We start from the raw sequence: 26,144 nt of genomic DNA, 5'->3' as shown, positions 1-26,144 counted from the left end.
GAGACCCGCATATGTTGATACCAATTGACACACACACACACACACACACACACACACACACACACACACACACACACACACATACACACACACACACACACACACACACACACACACACACACACACACACACACATACACACACCTGATATCGGCAATTTTTTGGGAATCAGCAGGTTGGAGACGTTTCAAGGATTTGTTCACAAACATTATTCTTTAGAAACAGCTGTCTGTGACAGGTGGAAAAAAATGGCACGGTAATTTAGAAAATGCGTTAATATGGCAAACGACTTGGAAATCGGGCGTTACCAAATATATTTTGCTTTGAAACTCACAAAGAGAAACATATAACCTTTGCCAAGTAAATCCGATAACCAAATGCTTTAGAAACAGGTGTGAGGACAAAGGAAAACCTGAAAGAACCTCCATAAGATATGGGATGAAACTTTGCCACCACAGCACCCGTAACAGGCGTGGCATGTCCACACACCCGCAGAGAGTCTGTACAGATCAAAATATACCCATATGTACCATGTCTGTGTATGCTGAAAACGTACCTCGACCTTATACTAACTGTCGACTGCACATCCCGATCAGGACACGAACTGGACTGTACAGCTCGGTAAGTGGCTGAAGCACTCAAACACTCCGACGGAACGCCTGGCTTGGCAAGCAATTACCAATTGCCGTCGATACAACTATGCACCCAGAAACGCCGGTGCAATGTCCGAATTGGACAAATCAACACTTTATGGGGGAGTCGGAACTACTGATACTTTCAAATCTGGAACTTACATTTTGTAATTCTGGTTAGTTTAAGAGATTCTCTCAGTTATTCAAATGTGCAAATGAAATAAAGCCACGGACGCTGGCTTCTCCAGGCGTTAATAAAGCATTGCAATGTACCTAGCGATTCGTAGCTATGATGAACAGGCATTCGATAATATTGTTACGAATTTGGAATTCAATCGCACACAACATACAGGTTCCCTTAGTCAGCTATGTCGATAAGTGCATGTTCCCTCGATAGCTCACCTTTCATTGTTTAAATGTTCAGAGATCGAATAGATGCGCTGCAGATCGATTTAATAGTTATGGAACGAACAATGGAGACGTCCCTCCCCCTCTTCTGCGAAGAGGAAGAAGAACCCTGCGGTGACGTCAACAACTCCCTCCCACCCGTGGTTGAGCGGGGGCTGGATCACGAGGGCATGAGTCACGCCGGGTGCGGGGGAGGGGGTGCAAAGGATAAAGAGGACATCTTTTCTTTGTTCAGAGAGAGTCCCGTGAGAGTCCCGAAAGAGTTCGTGGGCTGAGTTCGTGAAAGTCCCGTAAAAGAGTCCCGTGGTAGGGCTGAGTTCGTGGGCTGAGTTCGTGGGAGTCCCGTGGCAGAGTTCGTGTGCCGAGTCCCATGGGAGGAGCAAGCTTTTTGCTTCGGCAGTTGGGGGAGTCGGGAGGAAGCCAGAAGCCAAGAAGCTTCGTGGAAGTCCGGGCGTCGCGAAGGAGACGCGAGCTGGAGGTGCAGCCTTGCCTGCTGTGTCGCGCAAACCGCGCGTTCGTGTGGAGAGAGCCGGAGAGAGCTCGCCTGCCACACGGAAGGCCCGAGCTCGACCGCGGCTACGCTAGCTGCTGTGGGGACGGGACGTCGCGGGTCGCCCAAGCCAGACACCACGAGGGTGCAGGTAACCTGCAACGGTCTTGTGGGACTCGTTCGGTCTGCCAAGTCCCACGCCATAAAGACCCAATAGGTCCAGTCTGACCCCATTGCCTTTGATGGGGTCTTTTTCCTGCTTTTCTTTCGAATTAATGTTGTGGCGCCGAGTCCCGTAAGTAAAACTGTGTAAGTGACTGTACATTAATAATTACTTATAGACGGTTGTAGTTCTTTTGTCGTGCATTTGTTGCTTGTTTAATTGCATACGTGTTTCATTATAATAAATGTCCTTGTGTGAATGTAAACCTGCTCGTTGCGTCCATTCCCTCATTGACTGAACATTTCGTGTGTTGGGAGTTAGAAAGCCGTTGGTTTGCCATAATAGGGGGACATTTGGACCGACGGTTCTCGGCGATTACGCCGCTCGGAATCGCGCACGGACAAGCTCGCCTTGGCGGTTTGTTCCGTACGAGATCCGTCGAGGGTAGAATACCCCGGTAGTTGGATCACGTGGGTATTTAGGTACATTGAAGATTGGCAATCGACCCTACCCCAAGTGATCTGCCGATAGGCGTATTTCGGTTCTTGTACAAGGACCCGTGGCTCGGAGTTATCCGGGCGGCGATCTATATTCCGGGCAATTGGTCAGGCCAACTCGACTTGCGGCTCCGTTCAGAGCGGTCGGTTGGCGGCTGACTCCTGGCCAGTAACAATATGAGTAGTGGAAAAAAAATCTTATCGTGAAGAAATCATTGCGGCCTGTTCCAAGTCAAAGCATGGTTGAGCTGGCCAAATGGCACCCAACATACAGTGATCCCAACATACCTAAGGCAATGGCACCCAACATACAGTGATCCCAAGGCAGTTATTTCATTTGTCTTCGTGCAGTTAGACCTTCTCCTCATGTCAAGTGGGTTAACGGGATGAAGTGCGTTGAGTGGGTCTTCCAGCTAGGTCCAATTATATCTCTATCTTCTATTCAGATTTCCATTCCAACACGTTTCTTTTAGCCAGAGTACAAATCAAATCAAGCAAGCAAGCAAACACACACGATATGAATAACGAACACCCGCGCAGCCTCCCGTGAAAGGATCACAATAGATACTGTACAGCACGCGCATGGCGCACCCTTTCATTCAAATCTGCATGCCAATTTCCAACGGCATCTCACCTTGCACACCCCTCGCTCACCAAAAACTCACCACCTCGACCACCAACACCTCCTGCACCTGGGAAAAATATTAACATGCCTCCTCGTACCTCTGTATCGATACAATTCGCCACTAAACAGAGGCATGCTGCACGGCTCAGGGTACTCTGACCGTGTAATGCGGGGACAAGCAACGGACGTGAGCAACAACAACCGCATCTCGCCGGGGGGGGGGGGGTGGGCACGCAGGATTGATACTACCCTCGTCCAGTCGCCAGAACACAGCAAGACGGGCAGTGAAAGGGGAGGGGGGGGGTTGTGGGAAGAGTAATCCGGGAGTTTGGTACTGAGCTTCCAACATACCTCGTACGCCATTTATTTACAATAAATGAGGAAAATATGTGGCACAGGAAACAGGTTTATTGGGGATGTTATGCAGGGGAAGATGAGAGAAAGATGTGCGACAATTTTACAGCAACTTACAAAGGAGACACAGAGCAGACTTATCGCGAGAATAAAACAGGCAAGATCAAATAAAAACACTTATGCAATTTCACTTAAAGACAGCGCCACGCACTCAGACGAAAATAAACCCAGATGTATGGCAAAAGACCTTTTGCAGCAAGAGAGGGAGGTGAGCTGAGATCGCAGTTCTTTCGGGTACCTGAACGTTGGAGGGAAGAGATGCTCCGTGGTGTGGCACCTGTCAATGGTCGTGCGGCTCGGTCCACGCCCGCCCGCGTGGAGACCGTGTCTGCGAAGGAGCCCGGGTCGAGTAGAGCGGAGTCCGAGGCGGGGATCAGGGCTGCAGACAGGACCCAACGATAGACCCGGTCAAGGTTGGCTCAAGGTCTTCCCAGCTCTCTCACACTCAAAACGAACGACCCCCAAAGAGCGCAACCACTCTACGACCTTCCTCCTTTCTTTCACGACCAGCTGACGAACTGTCTCACTCCAACGCTCCACTCAAGACGACTCACTTTCCAGCTCACCAGACGACTCTGAACGAATGGTGTTGTAATTTATAGATCTCCCTCAGCGGGGAGGGGCCTTGGTGAATTTGACATCACTGTTCGCCCTGATTCGTCGGGGCCTTCATGGGGCCGCCCTTTCTGGGCGGAATTTTGGCCATACCGGGAATCCCGCCCACTCCGCGTGTCCGGACTCGCCAAAAAGGTACTACACAAAGATTCTGCCTCGGACAGTGAGTCGCCGGTTAGGCGAGTAAGCGACCACGCGCTTGTTCAGCCCATGCGAGAGTAGCAAGCGAGATGAAGGTGCAAGCAGGCAGAGGGTACCTGGGTCGTCGTGGATGGGATATAATGATTTATTACCGTATTTTCACGACTATAAGGCGCATATAAACGTCTTAGATTTTTGTCAAAATGTGCGACGCGCCCTATAGTGCAGTGCGCCCTTTGTGTGTCGTCATTGTAAGGCGGACGTATTTGTGAACATTAGAACTGGGGGTAAATGTGGGCGTGGCTTATGTATAAAAGAACAGGTATGTGCGGTATGCAGAACATTGCTGTTTTAACAACCCCGAAAATGGCAAAGAGACACGCTTATGAAGCTCAGTTTAAACTGAAGGCGATCAGCTATGCGGAGGAACATGGGAATCGAGCCGCGGCGAGGAATTTCCAGATCAACGAGTCGATGGTTCGAAAGTGGAGGAAGCTGGAAAACGAGCTGCGACAGGTGAAGAAGACGCAGCTGAGTTTCCGTGGAAACAAGGCGAGGTGGCCAGAGTTGGAGGAAAGACTTGAGCAGTGGATCGTTGAGCAAAGAGCAAGTGGGAGGAGCGTTTCGGACGGTCACGATCCGACTGAAGGCAGTATCGATAGCGGAGGAAATGAAAATCGAACATTTCCACGGAGGTCCGTCTTGGTGCTTTCGCTTCATGAAACGGTGCCATTTTTCCATCCGGACCAGGACTACGATAGCGCAGCAACGTCCGGCGGATTATCAAGAAATGATGGAAAACTTCCGCTCCTACTGCAGCAAGCACATCTGCGACAAACGGATCCAGCCGAGCCACATCACCAACATGGACGAGGTGCCGCTCACGTTCGACATCCCGGTGAGTCACACGGTGGAGAGGAAGGGAACCAGCACGGTGGCGATACGCACAACGGGGTATGAGAAGGCTTCGTTTACTGTTGTGCTTGGCTGCCACGCCGATGGACAGAAACTGCCGCCGATGGTAATTTTCAAGAGGAAGACTTTGCCTAAAGAGACGTTTCCAGCAGGCGTCATTATCAAGGCAAATGAAAAGGGCTGGATGGACGAGGGAATGATGAAGGAGTGGCTGAGGCAGGTGTATGTAAGAAGACCGGGTGGTTTTTTCCACGCATCACCTTCGCTCCTGATTTATGACTCTATGCGTGCTCATCTCACCGACGACGTGAAAATACAAGTGAAGCAGATGAACGCTACGCTTGCTGTGATTCCGGGAGGCTTGACAAAGGAACTCCAACCGCTGGACATCGGCGTGAACCGGCCGTTCAAAGTGAGGCTGCGAGCGGCGTGGGAGCGGTGGATGACCGAAGGAGAGCACAGCTTCACAAAGGGTGGAAGGCAGTGCCGGGCGAGTTACGCCACAGTTTGCCACTGGATTGTTGATGCCTGGGCTAACGTGTCTGCTGGCACTGTTGTCCGAGCTTTCGCTAAAGCCGGCATCATTTCGGAGGAGCCGCACGGTGCAGAAAGTGACTCTGACGGCGAGGAAGGTGGACCTGCTAGGTTGGGTTTAGCGCAGTTCGATTCCGAAACAGAGGATGAGGATTTCGATGGATTTGATTAAAGACTATTACCGGTATTTGATTGTTTTAGTATTTTTGTAACTAATACTTTAATAAAGCACAACCAAACTCAATTTTGCTCCCGATCTATTTTTAAATACGCACACTTGTGTGCTTGTGTGAGTGTGTTGTTGTACGGCGGACGTACGTAGTAGAGGATATTCATATAAAACCCGCGCCCTATCGTGAGGAGCGCCTTATGTGTGTGTCAAATACAGGAACGGCACACACAACTGAGACTGCGCCTTTTGGCACGGTGCGCCTTTTGGTCGTGAAAATACGGTAATCTAACTAAAAAAACATTGCAAGACACCCCAGTCTCTTCCCACAACACACAAGGTAGGGATCTATCTACACATATACTTAATGGAATAACTGACTTCGGGACAACTGTATGTTTGTCTGCATACGATTTAGAACCGTAACAATACATATATATATATATATATATATATATATATATATATATATATATATATATATATATATATATATGTATATATATATACATATATATATATATACATATACATATACATATATATATATATATATATATATATATATATACATATATACATATATACATATATACATATATACATATATACATATATACATATATACATATATACATATATACATATATACATATATACATATATACATATATACATATATACATATATATATATATATATATATATATATATATATATATATATATATATATACATATATTGTTACGGATTCGCGCCCGCCGGCGTGCGAACGGCCACGTAACTCGAATCGCGGCACGTCGCCCACCGGACGGACAATCCAGTCGTGACCCTCTCGGACTAACGCCGGGAACCAGTCACGGGTGGACCTTTCGGTCTCACCGCGATCGAGCCAATCGTCCCCGCGTGGGATAGGGTTGCTCGCCAAATTCGACCTACCTAAGTACCCACACGGAGGGTAGACCGGGCGATCGCACCTCGCCGCAGGTCGACTTCGGACACGGGCCACTTAAGCGACCCGTTCCGTACTATCGGGATAACCGAGCGGTGTTATTCGTCGACCTCGACGGTTCGATTAATTATCGGGCGTATTCAGCCCACTACCAACCCTTTACGTGAAGCAAGATGAGGATTCAATGAAAGAAATGACGAAGCGAAGCGGGAAACAGTTCAACACAAAGCACATTTATTCGCGATGAACGGAAAGCACACATATTCAATTCCACCAAAAGCACATAGAAAAGGAAAAGAAACACAATGCAATTTTACACAAAAAGCAAATGTAAAAGCGAAGACACAATGCAGAGCTATCCGACTACCGAGCACACGGCAACACTTGTACAATTCTACTTCACAGACGGCGCCGACAACACATACCCAAAACCAAGGAAAAGAACACCCTCAAGGATGAGGCGGGCCTGGGGCCGAGACCGTGTCGGGCCTACCCGTCTGGTGATGAGACGCGGAGCGGCGGTGGTGCCTCAACTCCGCGGGCCTCGCGGACAGTGTCTGGTAGGGGGTGGGAAGGGGGCCCCCTTGGTCGCACTATCTCAGCGCGGGGGGAAACAGGAGGGGGTTGCTGATGCTCGGGGAAAGGAGGAATTTTACTCTGTCTCGGGTCCCGCGACGAGCGTCTCCACCTCGACCAGGTCGCGCCGTCGGCCTCCCTGGTGTGCAGCTCCCGGCACCGACGCGAGCACCCCCTCGTCTGCCTTCGCCGCCGCCGCCTCTCCACAGCTCCGTCCTCTTCGCTCCGACTCCAACTCCGAACTCTTCCTCCTGCGAACTTCCCAACTGCACTCAACTCCAACGCACACGACGACGACGTCTTTACTCAACTCTACTGACGAACGCGGTCGCTTATATAAGCCCCGTGGCTTTGCCTTTGACCCCCTGCCTTCGACCTTTCACCTCGCTCCCCATTGGCCCGAGAAAAAGTGGGCGTGAATGCATTTTGATCCATGAATTTGCATATAGCGACCGCCCTCCAACGCCCTGGAGGCGGGGCCAAATCGCCCCTTGCTCACCGATTGGACGGAACAAAAGTGGGCGTGAGTCGTTTTTGATCCGTTTTTGGAGCAGAAAGTCCGTGGTTTTGTACACGCTGTTCGGCGCGCGCCCTGCACGAGTCCAATACCGGTACCCACAAGCGGCGCAAGAACGGTGGCGATGCGACGGTTGCGAGGTGTGACGGCAAAGGTCGTGGCTGTTGTGGTGAAGCGGCGTTGTGGTGGGTGGGTGATGTTGTGACGACTGTTGAGACGTGGTTGGTGGTGGTAATAATGGCGGTTGGTCCAAAATAAAGATAGTAAAAGAAAAACGGCTATCCTGAAGAGTCGCAGCACGCATGAATGACATTTATTCCCTCTAGACAACGGGTTTGGGCCTAACTACACATATACTTACCGAGATATCTCACCTAAGGGACCTGAATGGTGGTTTGCGAATTTGGTAACCACAACAATATATATATATATATATATATATATATATATATATATATATATATATATATATATATATATATATATATATATATATATATATATATATATATATGTCTGGAAAAGGGTAAAAATGTCACAAAGATATGAGGAACAAATCGAAAGATGCGTCTCAAACCCGTATCTGACTGTATGTCCAAGAGTAATTTTCACCTCTCGACATCCGATTCCTGCAGTTAAGAAGGATGTTCTGCCTGCCTCAAAACTTAGCAATATTATTAATGAGTTCAAGTGCCGGTGTGAAAGCAGAACTAGCCAGACTGACTGACAGAATCCAACAGCACGTCCCTTTATCCATCAAGAAAAACACTATTGGTATGCGAATACAGCTGGTACATGCTTGTAGGAAGGTCCCAGCATCAATCCCAACGATTTGTGTATCTGCTATTGGACAGGACGTGATTGAGAATGCAAACTGTGCTGAACATTACAATGTGGATGCATTCATGATATTGAGAAGATGAACTATAACACATCTCCGAATACCTCTCTCTCTCTATCGAGTGCAGCCTGTGGCTGCTGGTTGCATCATTGGTTGGGACGTGGCTATGCCGCTGATGCAGTGTCCCCCTTACCAGTGCACTGGTACTCATTTTGCCGACCTCGGAAGGATGACAGGCTGAGTCAACCTCCTGGTGTATTAATTCAGCGGCCCAACGGGGCTTGAACTCAGGACCCTAGGATCGCAAGCCACCACCCTAACCACTAAGCCAACACCAGGCTCTCCGAATACCAGAAGCAACATTTATCTATTCCATGGACCCTATGTTATGCCGGCAAAAAGGAGTGTCCACTCGCTTTGCTTATTTGTGCAAAGAAGAGGAGGAACACGAACTCTGCTCACGATCACAGATGTTGATGAAGAGGATTCTGCAACAGCCTTCATGGCCCCGCCTCAGACTCTGCAACCTCCAATTGGAGAGCTGAACACTGAACAGGCTCCTCCCACCTAGACTGGTGGAAGGTGATGACGTATCGGTAAAGAACATCCAATCGGAATTGACTTTGTTGATTGGCGTTTTACACTGTTCTTCTTCCTTACCTCATTCACTTTGTGCGAATTTCACTTGAAGAGAACATCACGAAAATCTTTGTGGTTTTCGTTTTAGTCTGTTTTATGGTAATGTCCTTAAAAATGTCTCTTCTGTGTGTGTCTATATTAAAAATTAAATAATCCTGATCCAGATTTGGATCTTCACCAAAATCGAATCAATTCGCTGTGGTCACACACCCAACCTGTCCACAAAGTTTCATCTAAATACATCCACAACTTTTTGAGATATCATGCTATATATCGTTTTTGGCCCTATCTCTTAATGGTGAAGAATCACTTGGAAATTCTAGTATCCGGATCGTCACCAAAATCTAATCAGTTCGTCCTTGTCACACACCCAACCTGCCCACCAAATTTCATCCAGGTCCATCCACAACTTTTTGAGATATCCTATACACAGACAGACAAACGGACAGAAAGGGGTGAAAAAAAAACCTCCTTCACCTTTGGTGGCAGAGGTTATCAGCTGTTTATGTAGATTCCTCGGCTTGGTAGTGCATTTCACAGCAAAGACTCAATCGTTACACCTGGTGTTGGCTTAGTCGTTAGGGTGGCTGGCTGGCTTGGGATCTTAGGGTCCTGATTTCAAGCCCTGTTGGCTGCTGAACACCAGGTGGGGTTGACCCAGACTGTCATCCTTCTGAGGTAGGCAAAATGAGTACTAGTGTACTGGTATAACGGTTGTATCGGCGCTGTTCCATGCTTGCAACTGCAGTGCGGTAGTCTTCAATCTGATGAAGCAGTACTCATATGGAAGGAAGGAAGAAAGGAGCTTTCAAAAGACCTTCGGGATAAAGTTTGAAAAGGCACAGATCAGGGGATGGGTATAAAATATTTCATAGACCTTGAATATCCCTTGGAGCACATTCAAGCCAATCATTAAAAAGTGGAAGGTGTATGATACCACCAAGACCCTGCCGAGATCAGGCCGTCCCTCCAAACTGGATGACCAAGCAAGGAGGAGACTGATCAGAGAGGCCAACAAGAAGCCAATGGCAACTTTGAAAGAGCTACAGGCATTAATGGCAAAGACTGGTCACTGTGTGCACGTGACAATAATATTCCAAGCACTCCATAAGTCTGGCCTGTATGGTAGGGTGGCAAGAAGGAAGCCATTTTTCATGAAAGCCCACCTTGAGTCCCGTTTGAGGTCTGCAAAAAAACACTCCGGAGATTCTGAAGACATGTGGCAAAAAGTTTTGTGGTCTGACAAAACCAAGATGGAACTTTTTGGCCGAAACACAAAACGTTACGTTTGGTGCAAAACCAATACGGCACATCACCCAAAGAACACCATCCCTGCTGTGAAGCAGTGGTAGCATCATCATGTTCTGGGGATATTTCTCATCAGCAGGGACTGGGGCACTTGTCAGGATAGAAGGGAAAATGAATGGAGCAAAATACAGAAAACTCCGAGAGGAAACCTGCTGCCCTCTGCAAGAAAGCTGAAATTTGGACAGAAGTTCACCTTTTAGCACGGCAACGACCCAAAGTAAAGCACACAGCCAAAGCTACCACTAGAGTGGCGAAGGAACAAAAAGATAAATGTCCTTGAGTGGCCCAGTCAGAGCCCCGACCTAAATCCAACTGAAAATCTGTGGCACGATTTGAAGATTGCTGTCCATCAACGCTCTCCATGCAACTTGACTGAGTTTGAACAGCTTTGTACAGAGGAATGGGCACATATTGCCCAATCAAGGCATGCAAAGTTGGTAGAGACCGATCCCAACAGACTCACAGTTGTAATTGCTGTCAAAGGTGCTTCCGCCAAGTATTAACTCACGGGGGTGGACACTTATCCAACCAAGATATTCTCGTTTTGTAATTTTAATTAATTTTCTGTAGGTTGTAGAAGTTGTGGGTTGCGATGTGTAAATAAAGGTGTAAAAAGTCTGATTTAATGCAATTTCATTCCAGGCGACAATGCAACAAAAGATGAAAAAATTTCAATATTGTCATTAGACCAAGCAGCGCAGAAAAGCTGTAAAAGTTTGGGAAAATTCTGGTAACTTTGGGATTCAGAACAATGTGGTAATGATGAGCAGGTTATAGGAGGAGTGGCTTTCATGAACGTTCTTGCTCAGGATATATATTAATGGTGAAGCAGAGAGGAAGAGGGAAAGGGTGGAAGACATGTCAGTCATCATTTGCTCAACTGAGTACAGTGCCATGCCGGAGTGTTCTGGGATAGGAGGTTAAATAAATGCAAGTTTGGACGACACCCGACTGCCAATTTGATATTGATGGATTAAAGGACCTTTGGATTTTGCAACGCACATCGCATGGTCAGACAAAATCAAATTAATTAATTAAGGGAGGGAATGGTACAGAGAGCATCACCTTTTTAACTTTCAACCGGCCAAACTCAGAATGAAGAAATGAGCAAGATGTTCCCCGCTTGAGTTGGCTCGGCAATCCCATCCAATCCCTCAGCTTATGATGCTGAGACCCAAGGTTCAAACCTGAGACATTACATTGAAATGTCCATCGTCTACAAATGTCCTTGTAATTGACACAAAATTTCACTCATGTTTCCAAATGTACCTATCCCCACATGTGGGTAAATTTAGTAACAAAGCTGATAATCTGACGGCCTCAAGTTTTACACATCATCGCATAAATAAATGCCTTTGTACACAGACATGCCAGGAATTAAAGGTTTTTTTTTTTTTCACTGAAATTTCTTCAGATGTACAACACATTTGTTGTATAGTTGATGTTGCAAAAGGAAAAGTAAAAACAAAACTGCAACTCTACAGTGTCACGCGCGTAAAAATGGTTGTTCTTTTATCGCAATCCAACCTTACACTAATGATCATCATGCAAGTTCTTGTTAATTTACAAAATACCAATTTCAGTGATATTTCCCAATTCAATATGCATCAAAAAAAAAATTCCTATTCTTGTGTCAAAACTCCTACAAGTAATTAGTTTAGACCTCAGTTAATTTGTTGTTATTTTTTGACGCTCATCAGATAATAAGCTATTACAGTGCAGAAAAGCAAAATTAATCAAACAAAGTATACAAACCATTTCCAGCAGAGTTGGGCGTCGTTTTGGTCCAAGTCTTGCACCACCTTGTGCTCTTCTCTTGCACAAGGCTTTCGCTCGATTGGGGCAAGTCACTTTCCTTTCTCCACTTTGTCCCCAGTTCCAGCCACAGTCTTGATCTTTTATTGCCAGACCATTGTTTTTGTCATTTCTTGATAAGCTGCTGTTTTTCACAGAGCTGGTCACGATCTCATTGCTGTTTTGCTTCAACGCCACAGATGCAGGCATTTTTGAAGAGAGTTCTGCAAGAATGTCAGAGAACAAAGCTAAAGGATAAGCATGCATGAGGCTGGGAGCAGGCTTGATATCTTATTTCAATTGATCTTTGTAGGAATCACTCTTAAGAATCATATGCAAGAAATGCAGTGTTGTTGCTGGACATGCTCGACATGCAGGAATAAGAACAGCCCCCCAAAATGTGAGGGGGCAGGGAGGAGACACGGATGTCTAAGGGTTGTAAGTAATCAAATTTGCAGTGAGCTATTTCTGCAACCTGACAGATTTGGTGATGCAGTTGCTTCAATGAATTGCAATCTCCATTAAAAGGGGTAATGAACAATTATACCAATCTTCTGCCCTCCTTGAACATGATACTCCTCCACTCCCTTCGATCCTCAGCCAACTCTCTCCAACCACCCCCACCTTACTGATATCCCTCCTCACACAATCTTCCCATCTCAACTGCAGTCTACCTCCTACCTTACTCCCTCAACCTATCCTCTTTGCCATTCTCTCCGTCCTCCCCCATTTACACCACGTGACCATCCCACTTCTTACCAACATCCCCATCAAGCTGACTTGCATACTAATCTCCTCTCTCAGTTCATCCCATCTTCCTTCTATCACTCTCTTCACTCCAACAATCCTCCTGACCCAGTTGTTCTCACAGAACTGCAGCCTCTGTTGTCTCTGTCAGTGCCACAACCTCCAGACCATAAAAGATAGGCCGGTGTTACACAAGACACCAGAACTTTTGTCTTTCAACTTCCTTTACATTTCTCTGTCTGTCATTAATCCCTCCAACCTCCTCCTCATGTCTGCACCCACCTGCATCCTCCTCTGCAGCTCTGCCTCCAACCTACCATCACCAGTCACTGTTCCGCCCCTCCCCCCTCCAAATACTCAAACCTATCTCCCTGTCTGATCCCCTTTGCCTCTAACCTGATATTCATTTGTCTTCTCTGCTGACCGATCCACATCACCTCAGTCTTATCCATATTCTTCAGTCCTTGCTTCCCGAATGCCTCCTTCCACTCCCCCAGTTCCTGTATAATGAATCTCCCGCTTAATCTCCACAGCAACAGCCAGAAGGTCTGAATAAAACATCCTCTCCAGAATACCTTTCATATTTACCCTCCGCTTTACGAGCTCCATCACCACAAGTGGGCCGAGAGAACAATACATGACTTTAATCAGTTTATTTTCAGCAGGAAATTTTGGATCTTGTTGGGGACTATTTTGGTGTCAACAGCTCGCAATTAATAATACCAATAATAGTTTCATAATCCTACTATTAATTTGCAATATTGGTCACTGGCTTGTACACCAATACAATTTTTTATTATGGACCGGATGCATCAAACAGCTACATATATCAAAGTTTCAAATGGAGCACCTCGCCACCATTAGAGCATTTAAATTGCATCAGATGTGGCAATAAATGCAAATTGTTGCTCCCAGCTTGCCGGCTTGGTGACAGAAGACGCCATTTACATTTTTGCGCATCCATCCCCACCCCGTTTGGAATGCCGTGCGGGCAAGGACAACTTTCTGGTTCAGCCAACTCTCGTTATGAGCACGTATTTTTTGTTGGAAACGGAAATTTTTTGAAAATACAGGCCGCCTCCCTCTCCCCCTCCCACCATAAAATTAATGGCGTACAAACGCAGCATATCACCGTGACATTGAAGCTCATATCTGTATTGATGCACCGTGATGCGCCACCAACTTGTACAACAACTGCTAAACTGCTCCCTGGTCCAAATTTAAACGAACTCCGTTGAATATTGCCGAATACATCAAACACAAACTCATCTGTAAAGAGCAGCTTTTTCCATTTTTTTTTCTTGGTTGCTTCTCCCCGGAAAAAGTCTTCAGGAAGCTACACATCCATTGAGACAACTTTTCGCGAATGTGCATCTCCCTATTCTTGAAGAAACGTGAACACCCACACTCTCAGCTATAGGTTATGATTCACAAAATCTCAGCTGTATCATCTTATTACCGAGTTTATATACAAGGTACAAGGCTTGTAATGGAGCGCACGCATCTTCCCAAGATACTCTGGGTACCAGCGACATCACAACAATGGCGCAGTTTTTTTTTTCCCCCCACCACACTCAGTGGGGAATTTCCGAAGTTTCCTTCTCCACATGGATGCCAACCGATGGGGATTGCCCATACTTTATCCTTTTAAATGCTGAACATCAAGCAAGGAAGCAGCACATACCATATTTTAAATCTTTGGTACAACTCAGCCGGGGTTTGAACTGCCGACCTCCCAGACTCGGAGCGGATGCTCGAGCCATTACACCAGAGTCTGGTTCCATCCATCCAATGGGACCATACTCTGTTGAGCGTCGGTGCTGCCGAAGCAGTCTCCTGGGTTATTGGGCACATTTCTGGATGGGTCGCCACTATGTGCATGAAAATGCTGCATTTACTGTACATTCGTTCAAAGTTTTTTCAATATGCATCAAGAAGAAGATAATTGGTTTTGAGTCGTTTGTTACATATCTTTTCCGCATATCTCGTGGGGTTGTGAGTTGGACGGGCGACTGTGACAGTGTGGGAAGGGGGCTTGAAGTGGGAAGAGGATTCATCCCTTCGGGTTGGGAGGGGGAGGGCGAGGATGGTGTCGGGAGGTGGAGGTTGAGGGCTTAGGGTTTGTGAGGGGTTGGGGATAGTTGAGGATTGAAGTCATATTTCACATTACGTGGAATTTCCATGGATCCCTGCCAATAACATTAATAATAAGCTATCATTATTCGTGTTGTTATTACTTTTGTTATTAGAAGCAACTTTGGAAAAAATGTCATGATTAGCTATCTCAACACGGACAGACACCTTCACACAGATTTTGCACAAGGTGAAAAACAGTGTGACCCGGAGTCCTCCTGTCAAGTTTGGTTGAGATTGGATAAGTAACGACTGAATGTATCGCGGTCAGAAATCCAGACATCAAATTGCATATTTTAGTATGACAAAAGGAGATCTTCTTGCTAAGATGTGTTGGCTCAGCTGGTTCAGATCTTGGTGGATGGTCCAGAACCCACCTTTTCCCACTATTATTGCAAAGCCCTTTTACCGTTCTCTCAAAGATTTACAGGCAGCCACCGAAGCATACTCAGATCTCAAACTCCCTCGACAATTGTGCGGAAAACTCCAGATGAAGGTGGTAAATCAACTGTTGTACAGTGCCATTTTAACTGCAATTAAAATCAGCTGCCATTTCCATGACATCGCAGCCATGTCAATCAACACATTGCTTCATGGTGATGTGCAACCTTCATGTTCTAAAGAAATCAATTGCAAAACTCACCTGGAGGTGGTGAATCATCGTCACTATCAGAACTACTCCCATAATTTGTCATCAAGCTTCCCAGGCTGGCAGTGACGAAGCGAGGAACGATTGCCTTGGGAGTCTCCACACAACTCGAACCGTCTGCTTCAGAGTCTGTAATGCCAAGAAAGAGTGGGTTTATTGGAAGTTGTTCAGCCAAAATAAATTTGGGAAATTAGTCCACCACACACGAGGAGGTTCAAAAAGTTATACAAACGAGATAAACGATGGTCCAAGACAACAATTATTTAATTTTCAATGTATACGTCGATATGATTCGTAAAATATTATATTATTGGGCTTCAGGATCTTAACGATCCACAGAGTGCACAAAGATGACCACACTCAAAAGGCGGTATATCCCAGGATTTTGAGCATTTGAATTAAATATTTTTTTTAAAGGACATTTAACTAAATCTAAACAGGCAAAATCTTATTTTAAGCAATGATACAAATATTGTGGAGGTAGGAGAACAACTGGGGAAAAGTGACCACAACATGGTGTGTGCAACTATATCGTTGAGATGTGGAGATTGGGAGAGTGAGGTAAGACTTAAATTTCAGGAAGGAAAATTTCAAAGGTATGAGAACAGAGTCACGTACACCACACTGGGAAAAGCTAACATGTGGGCAGTCTGCACCAAAGAAATGGGTAACCTTTAAGGAGCAATTGTGTTAGGTGAAAATTACATGTATTCCAGTGAGGTGTAAAGGTAAGGCAGACTGAGACCAGAGTGGGTGAAGAGAGAGGTAAGTAGGTGTTAAGGAAAAACATAAGGTACTTATCAAGTGCAAATTAACAAGACTAGAATCTAACTGATCCGTATGAGTTAAAAGAGGCTAGTTACAAAAATAACAGCAAGCCAAATTGGAAGAGGAGGATATGGCCAAAAATATTAAACATAATTGCAAGACAGTGTTTTAAGTATATGAAGAGTAAAGGAAGGGTTAGAACAAGTGTGGCCCCCTTAAGGAATACCACAGGAGAATTGATGGACGAAGGTGAGATGGCAGGCTTATTACCTCCGCCACAGAAGGTGGGTGGAGGTTATTAGCTTATCTGGAATTTAAATTCCAGATAAGGTATCGTCATCGCACAATGTCCGTCCGTCTCCTTTTTCGACTTCTCCGGCCAAACCGCGAGGCCGATCTGACTGAAATTTGACAGCAACGTTCTACTCCTGGCAGGTAACAGGAATTGCAAAGCTCGTTCCGGTCACATAACTAAGTAGGTCAAAATGTCCGACTAAAAATTTTATTCAAAAATCTTCCTCTCCAGACCCACCAATCAGAAAGCTACCAAATTTGGGTAACAACAGGCCAGGGCCAAGATAAGCTACAGGTCCAATGATCCTATTTGGTTCTCATCCTTGTCTGTCTGTGAACACGACATCTCAAAAAGCTGTAGACGAGTTGTGACAAAACTCGGTGGATGAGTTGGTTCGGTGACAAGAACAAGCCGATTCGATTTTGGTTTAGGTCCGTATCTAGACCCTGCCTATCAGTGGGATACAAAACGTAAAGTGTTCAGCCTGGCGGAGGTATTCCGAGTCCCGTTTTCGTTAAAGCTTTTTTGCTTCTATATTTATACAGGAAGTCAGGGAACTTCCAAAAGCTGAGTATCAATTACAGAGTTGAGTAAGGACTTCTTGAGGAGATCCAATTAAGAAGAGTAGAGGAAGTAAAGAAACAACTAGAAAAATGAAGGGTTCATAAATCTCCAGATTCAAATAATATGCATCTAAGAGTATTAAAGGAGGTGGCAGAGCAGATCAGCATGGTGTTAGTCAGTATCCTTAACAGCTCATTGGAGTCGGGACAGGTACCAGAGGATTAGACAGTAGCAAATGTAACACCATTATTTAAGAAAGGAATCAGAGAAGAATTTGGGAGCTCTAGACCTGGAAGTTTGACTCGAACTGGAGGGAAGGTGTTGGAGACATTAATTAAGGAAGGATGGAACCATTTGAATAATTTCAAGCTATTTATAGGTAGTTAGCATGGATTTATAAAGGGGAGTGAGGTTGTGTTTCACAAATTTATTGCAATTATATAAGGTAGTTTATTCTACTTATTGTTATTATTATTATTCTTGCGTATGGCAGCTTGGCTGCCAAGAAGCTATCATTTTGTTGGGGCGCGACAATGACACTGATTCTGTGGCCCTATACTGGTCCACTACTACTCATTTCGCCGATCTCGGAAGGATGACAGGCTGAGTCAACCCCACCTCGTGTTAATTCAGCAGCCAACGGGGGCTTGAACTCAGGGCCCTAAGATCCCAAGCAAGCCATCCTACTAAGCCCACACCAGGCTTAAAGCAGTTTCTGATAGGGTGTATGAGGAAAGGGCAATGGATTTGGTTTAGCTCAAAAGCTTTTGTTGAGGTACCACATCGGTTGTTGGTGAAGGCGGGGGCTTGCGGTCTGGATGGTAGAGTCGCAAAATGGATTGGAAACCGACTTAGTTATAGGAAGCAAAGAGTACGTGTGAATGAGAGGATGTCTGACTGGGGGGTCAGGGAGGGGGGGATGTAAATAGTGGAGTACCTGAAGGATTGGAATTTGGTGGTTGTACTTGGGGTGTGCCTGGGAAGATTTTAGGCATTAAAAAATAAAAAAAACATTTTGATGTGAGGGAGGTTCTGTAGGGTGTCTGTATGGTACACATTTACATCAATTCAAATGCAAATGTGCACTGCATAGTACCACTCGGTGGTGTTGGGAGAGGGTATCACGAGTTGGCTGTGGAGACTATTTGCAATTTTACATCGTACACATGGCATTGTGCGACGGTTTACTGACCCCTGCCAGAAGGAGGGGGATATACACTCATGTCGGGCATTTCTAGTTATTCATGATTTACAAAGAATAGGACGGTGGTGTTAAGAGCAAGCTTTCCAAATTTGCAGATGACACTAAGCTTGGGGGGGGAGGGGTAAGGTAGTCAGAACAGGTGGGGGAGAGGGGGCAGGGGAGGGGGAGGGGGAGTTTTGTGATCAGATTCAGGACCGTCTGGATACTATAATGGATTGGGCAAAAGATTAGCAGATGCAGTTCAACACAGAAATGAAAGTTGCTGGGGATGGGTAAGAATAATGAAAAAAAATAAGGATTACATGATGCAAGGGACAGTCTTTGAGTGTGTGGTAATCTGGGGTAATATATGCGAGGGGTGGGGAAAGCAATGCAGTGCCAGGCATCCATAGGTTAAAAGCTTCGTCGAGGAATAAACTATAAATCAAATGGAGATAGGGTTAACACCATTTAGTCATTTAGTAAGACGTCACATGGAATATTGTGTACAATTTTTGTCACCACATCCGAGGAAGGACATTGCTGCCAGGAGAATACAGCATAGAGCAACGAGATCGATCCCAGGCCGAGTTAGACTAAGCTGTGAGGAAAGACTGAAAGACGGCACTTTTTCCATTAGAAATGAGATGATGGCAAAGGGGACCTCAGAAACGTTTAAGATGGAGTATAAACACAATAAGTGTGAAAGATATTGTTTTTTCAGCAGAATGTACATTGATAGGGGCCAAGGGGACACAGTTTAAGAGTAAAGGGGAGGAGAATTACAACAGTAGTAAGGCAGAGGTCTTGAACTCAGAGAGTGGTAAATTCATGGAATGGTCTCCCTGCAGTTATAGTAACAGTAGTTGGTGGATAGTTTTGAAATGGAGTTGGAAAGTTATCTGGATGCAATAGGGATGAGAGAGTACATACTAAGATGTTCAGGCTCGATGGGCCTAATAAAATCCTCCCAAATTGAAATTCCTTGGATTTCCTTGCAATACTAGTGAAACAGGACTTGAGCCACAATGTTGACAATAGAAAACAAAATTTATTTACAATTTACTTAACAAAATCATCCAAATTACCTTGAACCTCACCTTAACTAAGCATGTATACAAAATACATCAATTCACAATCTCTGAATTGTGATACCAGGGCAACATTCAGGTGCCTAAAGATGGTGTTTTATTAAGCTTGTGATTACTAACATGATGGTGAAGTGAGCAGTGGAGCTGTAGAGGCAGTTGCAACTAATATACCACCAAGGAAATTGTGAACTATATGAGGAAGTAGTAATTGACTATGACATCACAAGATCAGTGTGGCACAATGGTGCTTTGTTTAGCATTTTTGTACAAAGCATACTGGTTTAGATTCCAATCAGCCTATCTGCAAGCGAACAATAAATGATTGTACAGAAAACAAGAATAATTGTGCATGTACTAAATTCAAAGTCAGACAATAATAATGACATAATCGACCAATATAACAAAATAGAAACTCCCATTTACATAATATAGAGGGGAATATTTTATTTAGATGTACACCTTGTTATACTTTTGAGAGTGTGTCCTGTGTTAAGGTGAGTATCTAATCAAGAAAACTTTTTGAACATCTCAAGTTATAACTGAGGTTGTTTCCATTGTCATATTATAACTGAGGAGGTTGCCAAGCATCTCTATTATAATCTGGTGGTTTGCTGGTATTTTTCCTAAAGGGCTATAGACAAGCCTACATCAATCACTGGGATGAGTGAGTGTAAGAAAAGGAAGAGGAGAATAAGGAAGTATGGTAAGAATGTACAAAAATAAATAGATGTTAGAAGGATATAGCAAAGGAGGAGGTAGGAAAATGAATGCGGCCTGAAAGCAAAATATTTTGCAATTTGTTGAACACATTACAATGCGAATCGAGAGGGACATTCCACATTACTATACGAACATTCCACTATTTTTGCATGAAGTAATGAGAGGTTGAAAAATAAATAAATAAACAAGCAGTCATAGACTGGTACTTACGAAATCATCAACTTGACCTCTGACCTTGTCTAATAAAAGCTGTCTCAAGAGAAGGTAGCGACGCAAACCAGAAGTTTCTACGATGATTCTGTACCAAACCATCAAAAATCGTAACGTCGACTGAAGCAAAAATCTACATTTCTCCACGCAATTATTTAATATTATTTTATCAGTCACAAAACTGTAATATTCGGCCATCCACCAACAATCTAAACATAATCCGACGGCTTAGCGAGTCAGGCATGCGACGATAACCTTTATTGGGATAAAAAATGACTTTTAAACACCATCTTTATCGAAAACACCTTCAGCGCGCACACGCAAAAGCTTTACGCGACTCAACGACGCGTCTGCTCGAGCGCGCTGCACCACGAGACGAGCCGTGACGCGGTGAGTGAAATATTTTTTAAACAATCTTAAAACGTCTCCAAAAGATCCGATTTTTACCAGAATTTCGACAACCGAGTGTTAAGCATCCTAAGCAATCGCAAAAACCGAAGACAAAATTTAAATTGAAGTTAAAACGAACTCGTAACGTCGACCGAAGCAAAAATACTCCATTTCTCCACATGAATTTACGGAATTATGTTTGACCTCACTGTGACCTTGACCTTTGACCGATTTTGACCAAAATCTAATCAGCACTAGCCATCACCCTCCTGAATCACGTGGTGTAATTTGGCATTGGTAGCTCCTTCCGTTCTGGAGTTATCGTGCCTACAAACAAACAAACAAACAAACAAACAAACAAACAAACAAACGGAAGTCATCAATATACTTACGAAATCTTTAGATTTCGTAAGTAACAAACAAATGGAAGTCATCAATATACTTACGAAATCTAAAGATTTCGTAAGTAACAAACAAGCAGTCATAGACTGGTACTGACGAAATCGTCAACTTGACCTCTGACCTTGTCTAATAAAAGCTGTCTCTGGAGAAGGTAGCGACGCAAACCAGAAGTTTCTACGATGATTCTGTATCAAACCATCAAAAATCGTAACGTCAACCGAAGCAAAAATCTCCATTTCTCCACGCAATTATATTATACCTTAACGTAACTCAACGACGCGTCTGTTTGAGCGCACTGCATCATGGGACGACCTGTGATGCGTCGAATGAAATATTTTTTATACAATCTTAAAATGTCTCCAAAACATCCGATTTTTACCAGAATTTTGACAACCGAGTTTTAAGCGTCCTAAGCGATCGCAGAAACCAAAGACAAAATTAAAATCAAAGTTAAAACGAACTCGTAATGTCGAGCGAAGCAAAAATACTCCATTTCTCCATGTGAATTTACGGAATTATGTTTGACCTCACTGTGACCTTGACCTTTGACCGATTTTCACCAAAATCTAATCAGCACTAGCCAGCACCCTCCTGAATCACGTGGTGTAATTTGACATTGGTAGCTTCTTCCGTTCTAGAGTTATCGTGCCGACAAACAAACAAACAAACAAACAAACAAACGGAAGTCAGCAATATACTTTCGAAATCTTTAGATTTCGTAAGTAACAAACAAGCAGTCATAGACTGGTACTGACGAAATCGTCAACTTGACCTCTGACCTTGTCTAATAAAAGCTGTCTCTGGAGAAGGTAGCGACGCAAACCAGAAGTTTCTACCATGATTCTGTACCAAACCATCAAAAATTGAATTATTGACCTCACTGTGACTTTGACCTTTGACCGATTTTGACCAAAATCTAATCAGCACTAGCCATCACCCTCCTGAATCATGTGGTGTAATTTGACATTGGTAGCTTCTTCCGTTCGAGTTATCTGTACCAAACCATCAAAAATCGAATATTTTACCTCACTGTGACCTTGACCTTTGACCGATTTTGACCAAAATCTAATCAGCACGAGCCATCACCCTCCTAAATCACGTGGTGTAATTTGACATTGGTAGCTTCTTCCGTTCACGAGTTATCGTGCCTACAAACAAACAAACAAGCAGAAACGGAAGTCATCAATATACTAACGAAATCTAGTAATAAACCAATGTCACCCGCAGGGTGACCCGTATCTTGCCAAAAGGTGACCACGTGTGACTTCTTTAAGGTCACCCTGAGGTGAACAGAGCTGCGATCCACCAGGAGCGACTCCTTGAGGAATATCTGCCTACGAGAGATTCCGATGAGAATCGTTCTACAGAGTAACCATGAAAAATATGTGTTTGCCTCATAACGTCACCAAATGACGTCATAATGTCTCAAGCTTGACATATCTAGAAAGCACTCATCGAGGTGTTCAATTTGAGGTACTACACGATATGGTTCCTAAAACTTGAAAATTTGACCTTGGTGTCAAATATGTTTGACCTCAGGCGCTAACCATGAAGAGGCCAATCGCCACCAAAAACTAATCAGCTGAGCGCCAGACCATATACTACATTCCCATAAAGTTTGGAGACGATTCGATTAAAATTACTCAAAAAATAAGGGTATCCTCGACTCCCCTGATTTGCGACAAAGTGACTTTGACCTTTGACCTTGACCTTCAAAATTTTGTGCACTGAAAGGGACCTCTATAGGCCTCTGATATGCAAAGTTACAAAAATTTCCAATGATAATTGTGCTCTGCAGAATTTTTTTATACGTGATTACAGACAAACAAAAGAAAAACAAAAAAACATACAAGCTGACTAACATATCTTGCAAAAACTTCGTTTTGGCAAGATAACAAACAAACAAACAAACAGAAACGGAAGTCATCAATATACTTACGAAATCTTTAGATTTCGTAAGTAACAAGCAGTCATAGACTGGTACTTACGAAATCGTCAACTTGACCTCTGACCTTGTCTAATAAAAGCTGTCTCTGGAGAAGGTAGCGACGCAAACCAGAAGTTTCTACGATGATTCTGTACCAAACCATCAAAAATCGAATCTTTGACCTCACTGTGACCTTGACCTTTGACCGATTTTGACCAAAATCTAATCAGCGCTAGCCATCACCCTTCTGAATCACGTGGTGTAATTTGACATTGGTAGCTTCTTCCGTTCTCGTGCCGACAAACAAACACACAAACACATAAACAGATGACGGAAGTCATCAATATACTTACGAAATCTTTATGAACTTTAGGTGTTGGAGCATTACGATTGTAATGGGTGCAAGACTCCAAATGTACACAAATGAGTCTCTTCAACCCCATTACCCCACCCCCACCCCCAAGCCCACATATTTCCAAATTTCCAGTTTTTCCTTCCTGAGAGTTTATGGCTGTTGTCCACTTATGTGTCATCACCTACGCTTCATACTTCCCCACATCCCCTATTTGTCCAAGTCTCCCTCTATTTTGTCCCTCAACCTCGCAGTTTACCTCTTCTGGAAGTGGTCAAATGGTGGTACATCTTCTTCTTCCTCCTTCCTTCAATGAACGTGGGCAAACATAATGACCCGGCAACATCAAGGGCACATTCACTTCTAAGGTAACACTTTTACTATTGTGGATAAAAAATATTGGCACCCTTGCACTTTTTTCAAAAGATGCAACATTACTTTCAGAAAATTGATATTAAAAAAACCTTTTGGTATCACATATGTATTTCTTTGGCTTTCAGTGGAACAAAACAAAAAAAAAAGCTAAAAAACTACTAAATCGTAGCTTATTCCATACAAAAATACTAAAATGTCCTGGGCAATATTATTGGCACCTTTTAGTTGTTAGAAATAATTAAATTTCAAGAAGGTGATTCTCCTTTTACTTGGGAATTGAACTCACCTGTGGTGAGTTGCAGGTGCCTGCAACATTAAAAAAAATATGAAAAAATAATAAAATAAAAATAAAACTGACTCATCCAGTTTGAAGAGAGAAAAGGAGCCACTCTGCTGTTTTGTGTCACTGTGTGTACCACAATGAGCATGGAGAAAATAAAGAAAACCAGATAATTGTTTGAGGAGGTCAGATACAAGATTGTAGCTAAGCATGGACAATCTCAAGGCTGCAAGTCCATCTCCAGAGACCTTGATGTTCCTGTGTCCACCGTACACAATGTTATCAGGAGGTATAAGGCCCATGGCACTGCAGCCAACCTCCCTAGACATGGCCGCAAGAGAAAACTTGATCGAAGATTGCAGCGAAGGATTGTTCATATGGTGGAGAAAGCACCTCGATCAACTGCCAAACAGATTCAAGCTGACCTTCAGACACAAGGTATGACAGTTTCAACTCGCACCATCCGTCACCAACTCAATGAAGGGTGGGTGATTCTATGGTAGAAGACCCAGGAGGACCCCACTGCTGAGAGAGACGTAAAAAAAACCCCGACTGGAGTTTGCCAAAACACACCTGAACAAACCAAAACCCTTCTGGGAGAATGTTCTGTGGACAGATGAGACTAAATTAGAGCTTTTTGGTGAAACACATCATCTCTATGTTTACAGAAAACAAAATGAAGCCTTCAAAGAAAAGAACACATTCCCTACAGTCAAACACGGAGGAGTTTCAGTGATGTTTTCAGGTTGCTATGCTGCCTCTGGCATGGTTGAATATGTGCATGGCATCATGAAATCAGGAGATTACCAAGGCATTTTCGAACACAATGTTCAACACAGCAGGACAATGATCCTAACCCAAACACACTTCAAAAAGCACCCAGGAATTGTTCAAGACAAAACGCTGGACTGTTCTGAAGTGGCCAACAATGAGTCCAGATCTAAATCCCATTGAACACCTGTAGGGGAGATCTGAAAACAGCAGTTGGGAGAAGGAACCCTTCAAATCAGGGAGAACTGGAGCAGTTTGCACAAGAAGAGTGGGCCAAACTGCCAGTAGAGAGGTGTAGGAAGCTCATTCATGGCTACAGGAAGTGCTTGACTGCAATTATTTTGTCCAAATGGTGTGCTATCAAATATTCAGTCGAGAGTGTCAATAATTTTGTAAACGCCATTTCTTTCTTTTCTCTGATTTTAAAGGATATATGAAGTTCCGTATCAAAAACAAAGGTTCTGTCATATTAACAGTGAAAATAAAGAATTGTGGAGACAAATACTTTTATCAATTTAAACTTATTTTTCGAGAAAATTGTGAGTTATTTGAAAAAAGTGCAAGGGTGCCAATATTTTTGGCCACAGCTGTACAATGCCTCTTAGCCAATCTACAGTACAGTACACTTACTTATGTGTGAAGCAAAGTACAGTAGTTCTTTCGGCGATTTTGCACTACAGCGATGTATTCTAGGGTTTACTGACCCCAGAATACATCGGAAGTTTTAAAAACGCTCAATAATAAAAGGTATGGCTTTTAAAATGATGCAAGTGTGAGTCGAGACGAATATCGAGAATTGGTATTTATAACGTGACGACGTATTCACGAAATGACATAAGGGACATAAACCAGGGCATTACTGCATCTGGATCCTTACCAAAATCGAATGAATTTGTCCTTGTCACACACCCAACCTGTCCACCAAGTTTCGTCCGAATCCGTGCATAACTTTTTGAAATATCCTGCTCACAGACAGATGGACAGACAAACAGACGGGAGCGAAAACATAACCTCCGTCCACCTTCAATGACCTCAATATTTAGGATATATTATTTA

At 44.0% G+C, this 26,144-nt stretch overlaps 1 protein-coding gene across 1 annotated transcript in view; it reads right to left on the bottom strand.

The window, feature by feature from the left end:
* Positions 1-26,144, bottom strand: part of NUFIP1 (nuclear FMR1 interacting protein 1) — a 47,888-nt gene that overhangs the window by 5,745 nt on the left and 15,999 nt on the right. Inside the window, exons 8-9 of the mRNA XM_085882040.1 lie at positions 15,755-15,889; positions 12,193-12,455 (exon numbers count right to left, since the gene is read on the bottom strand). Coding sequence (XP_085738166.1) covers positions 12,193-12,455; positions 15,755-15,889 — 398 coding nt within the window. The remainder of the gene's footprint in view (positions 1-12,192; positions 12,456-15,754; positions 15,890-26,144) is intronic.

This window comes from Eptatretus burgeri, chromosome 5, assembly GCF_056783735.1.
Source record: "Eptatretus burgeri isolate ZD-2024b chromosome 5, Ebu_testis_v1, whole genome shotgun sequence".
NCBI classification, from domain to species: domain Eukaryota; kingdom Metazoa; phylum Chordata; class Myxini; order Myxiniformes; family Myxinidae; genus Eptatretus; species Eptatretus burgeri.
Note: the sequence above shows the minus strand (reverse complement) of the source record. Positions and strands in the feature narration are given on the sequence as shown.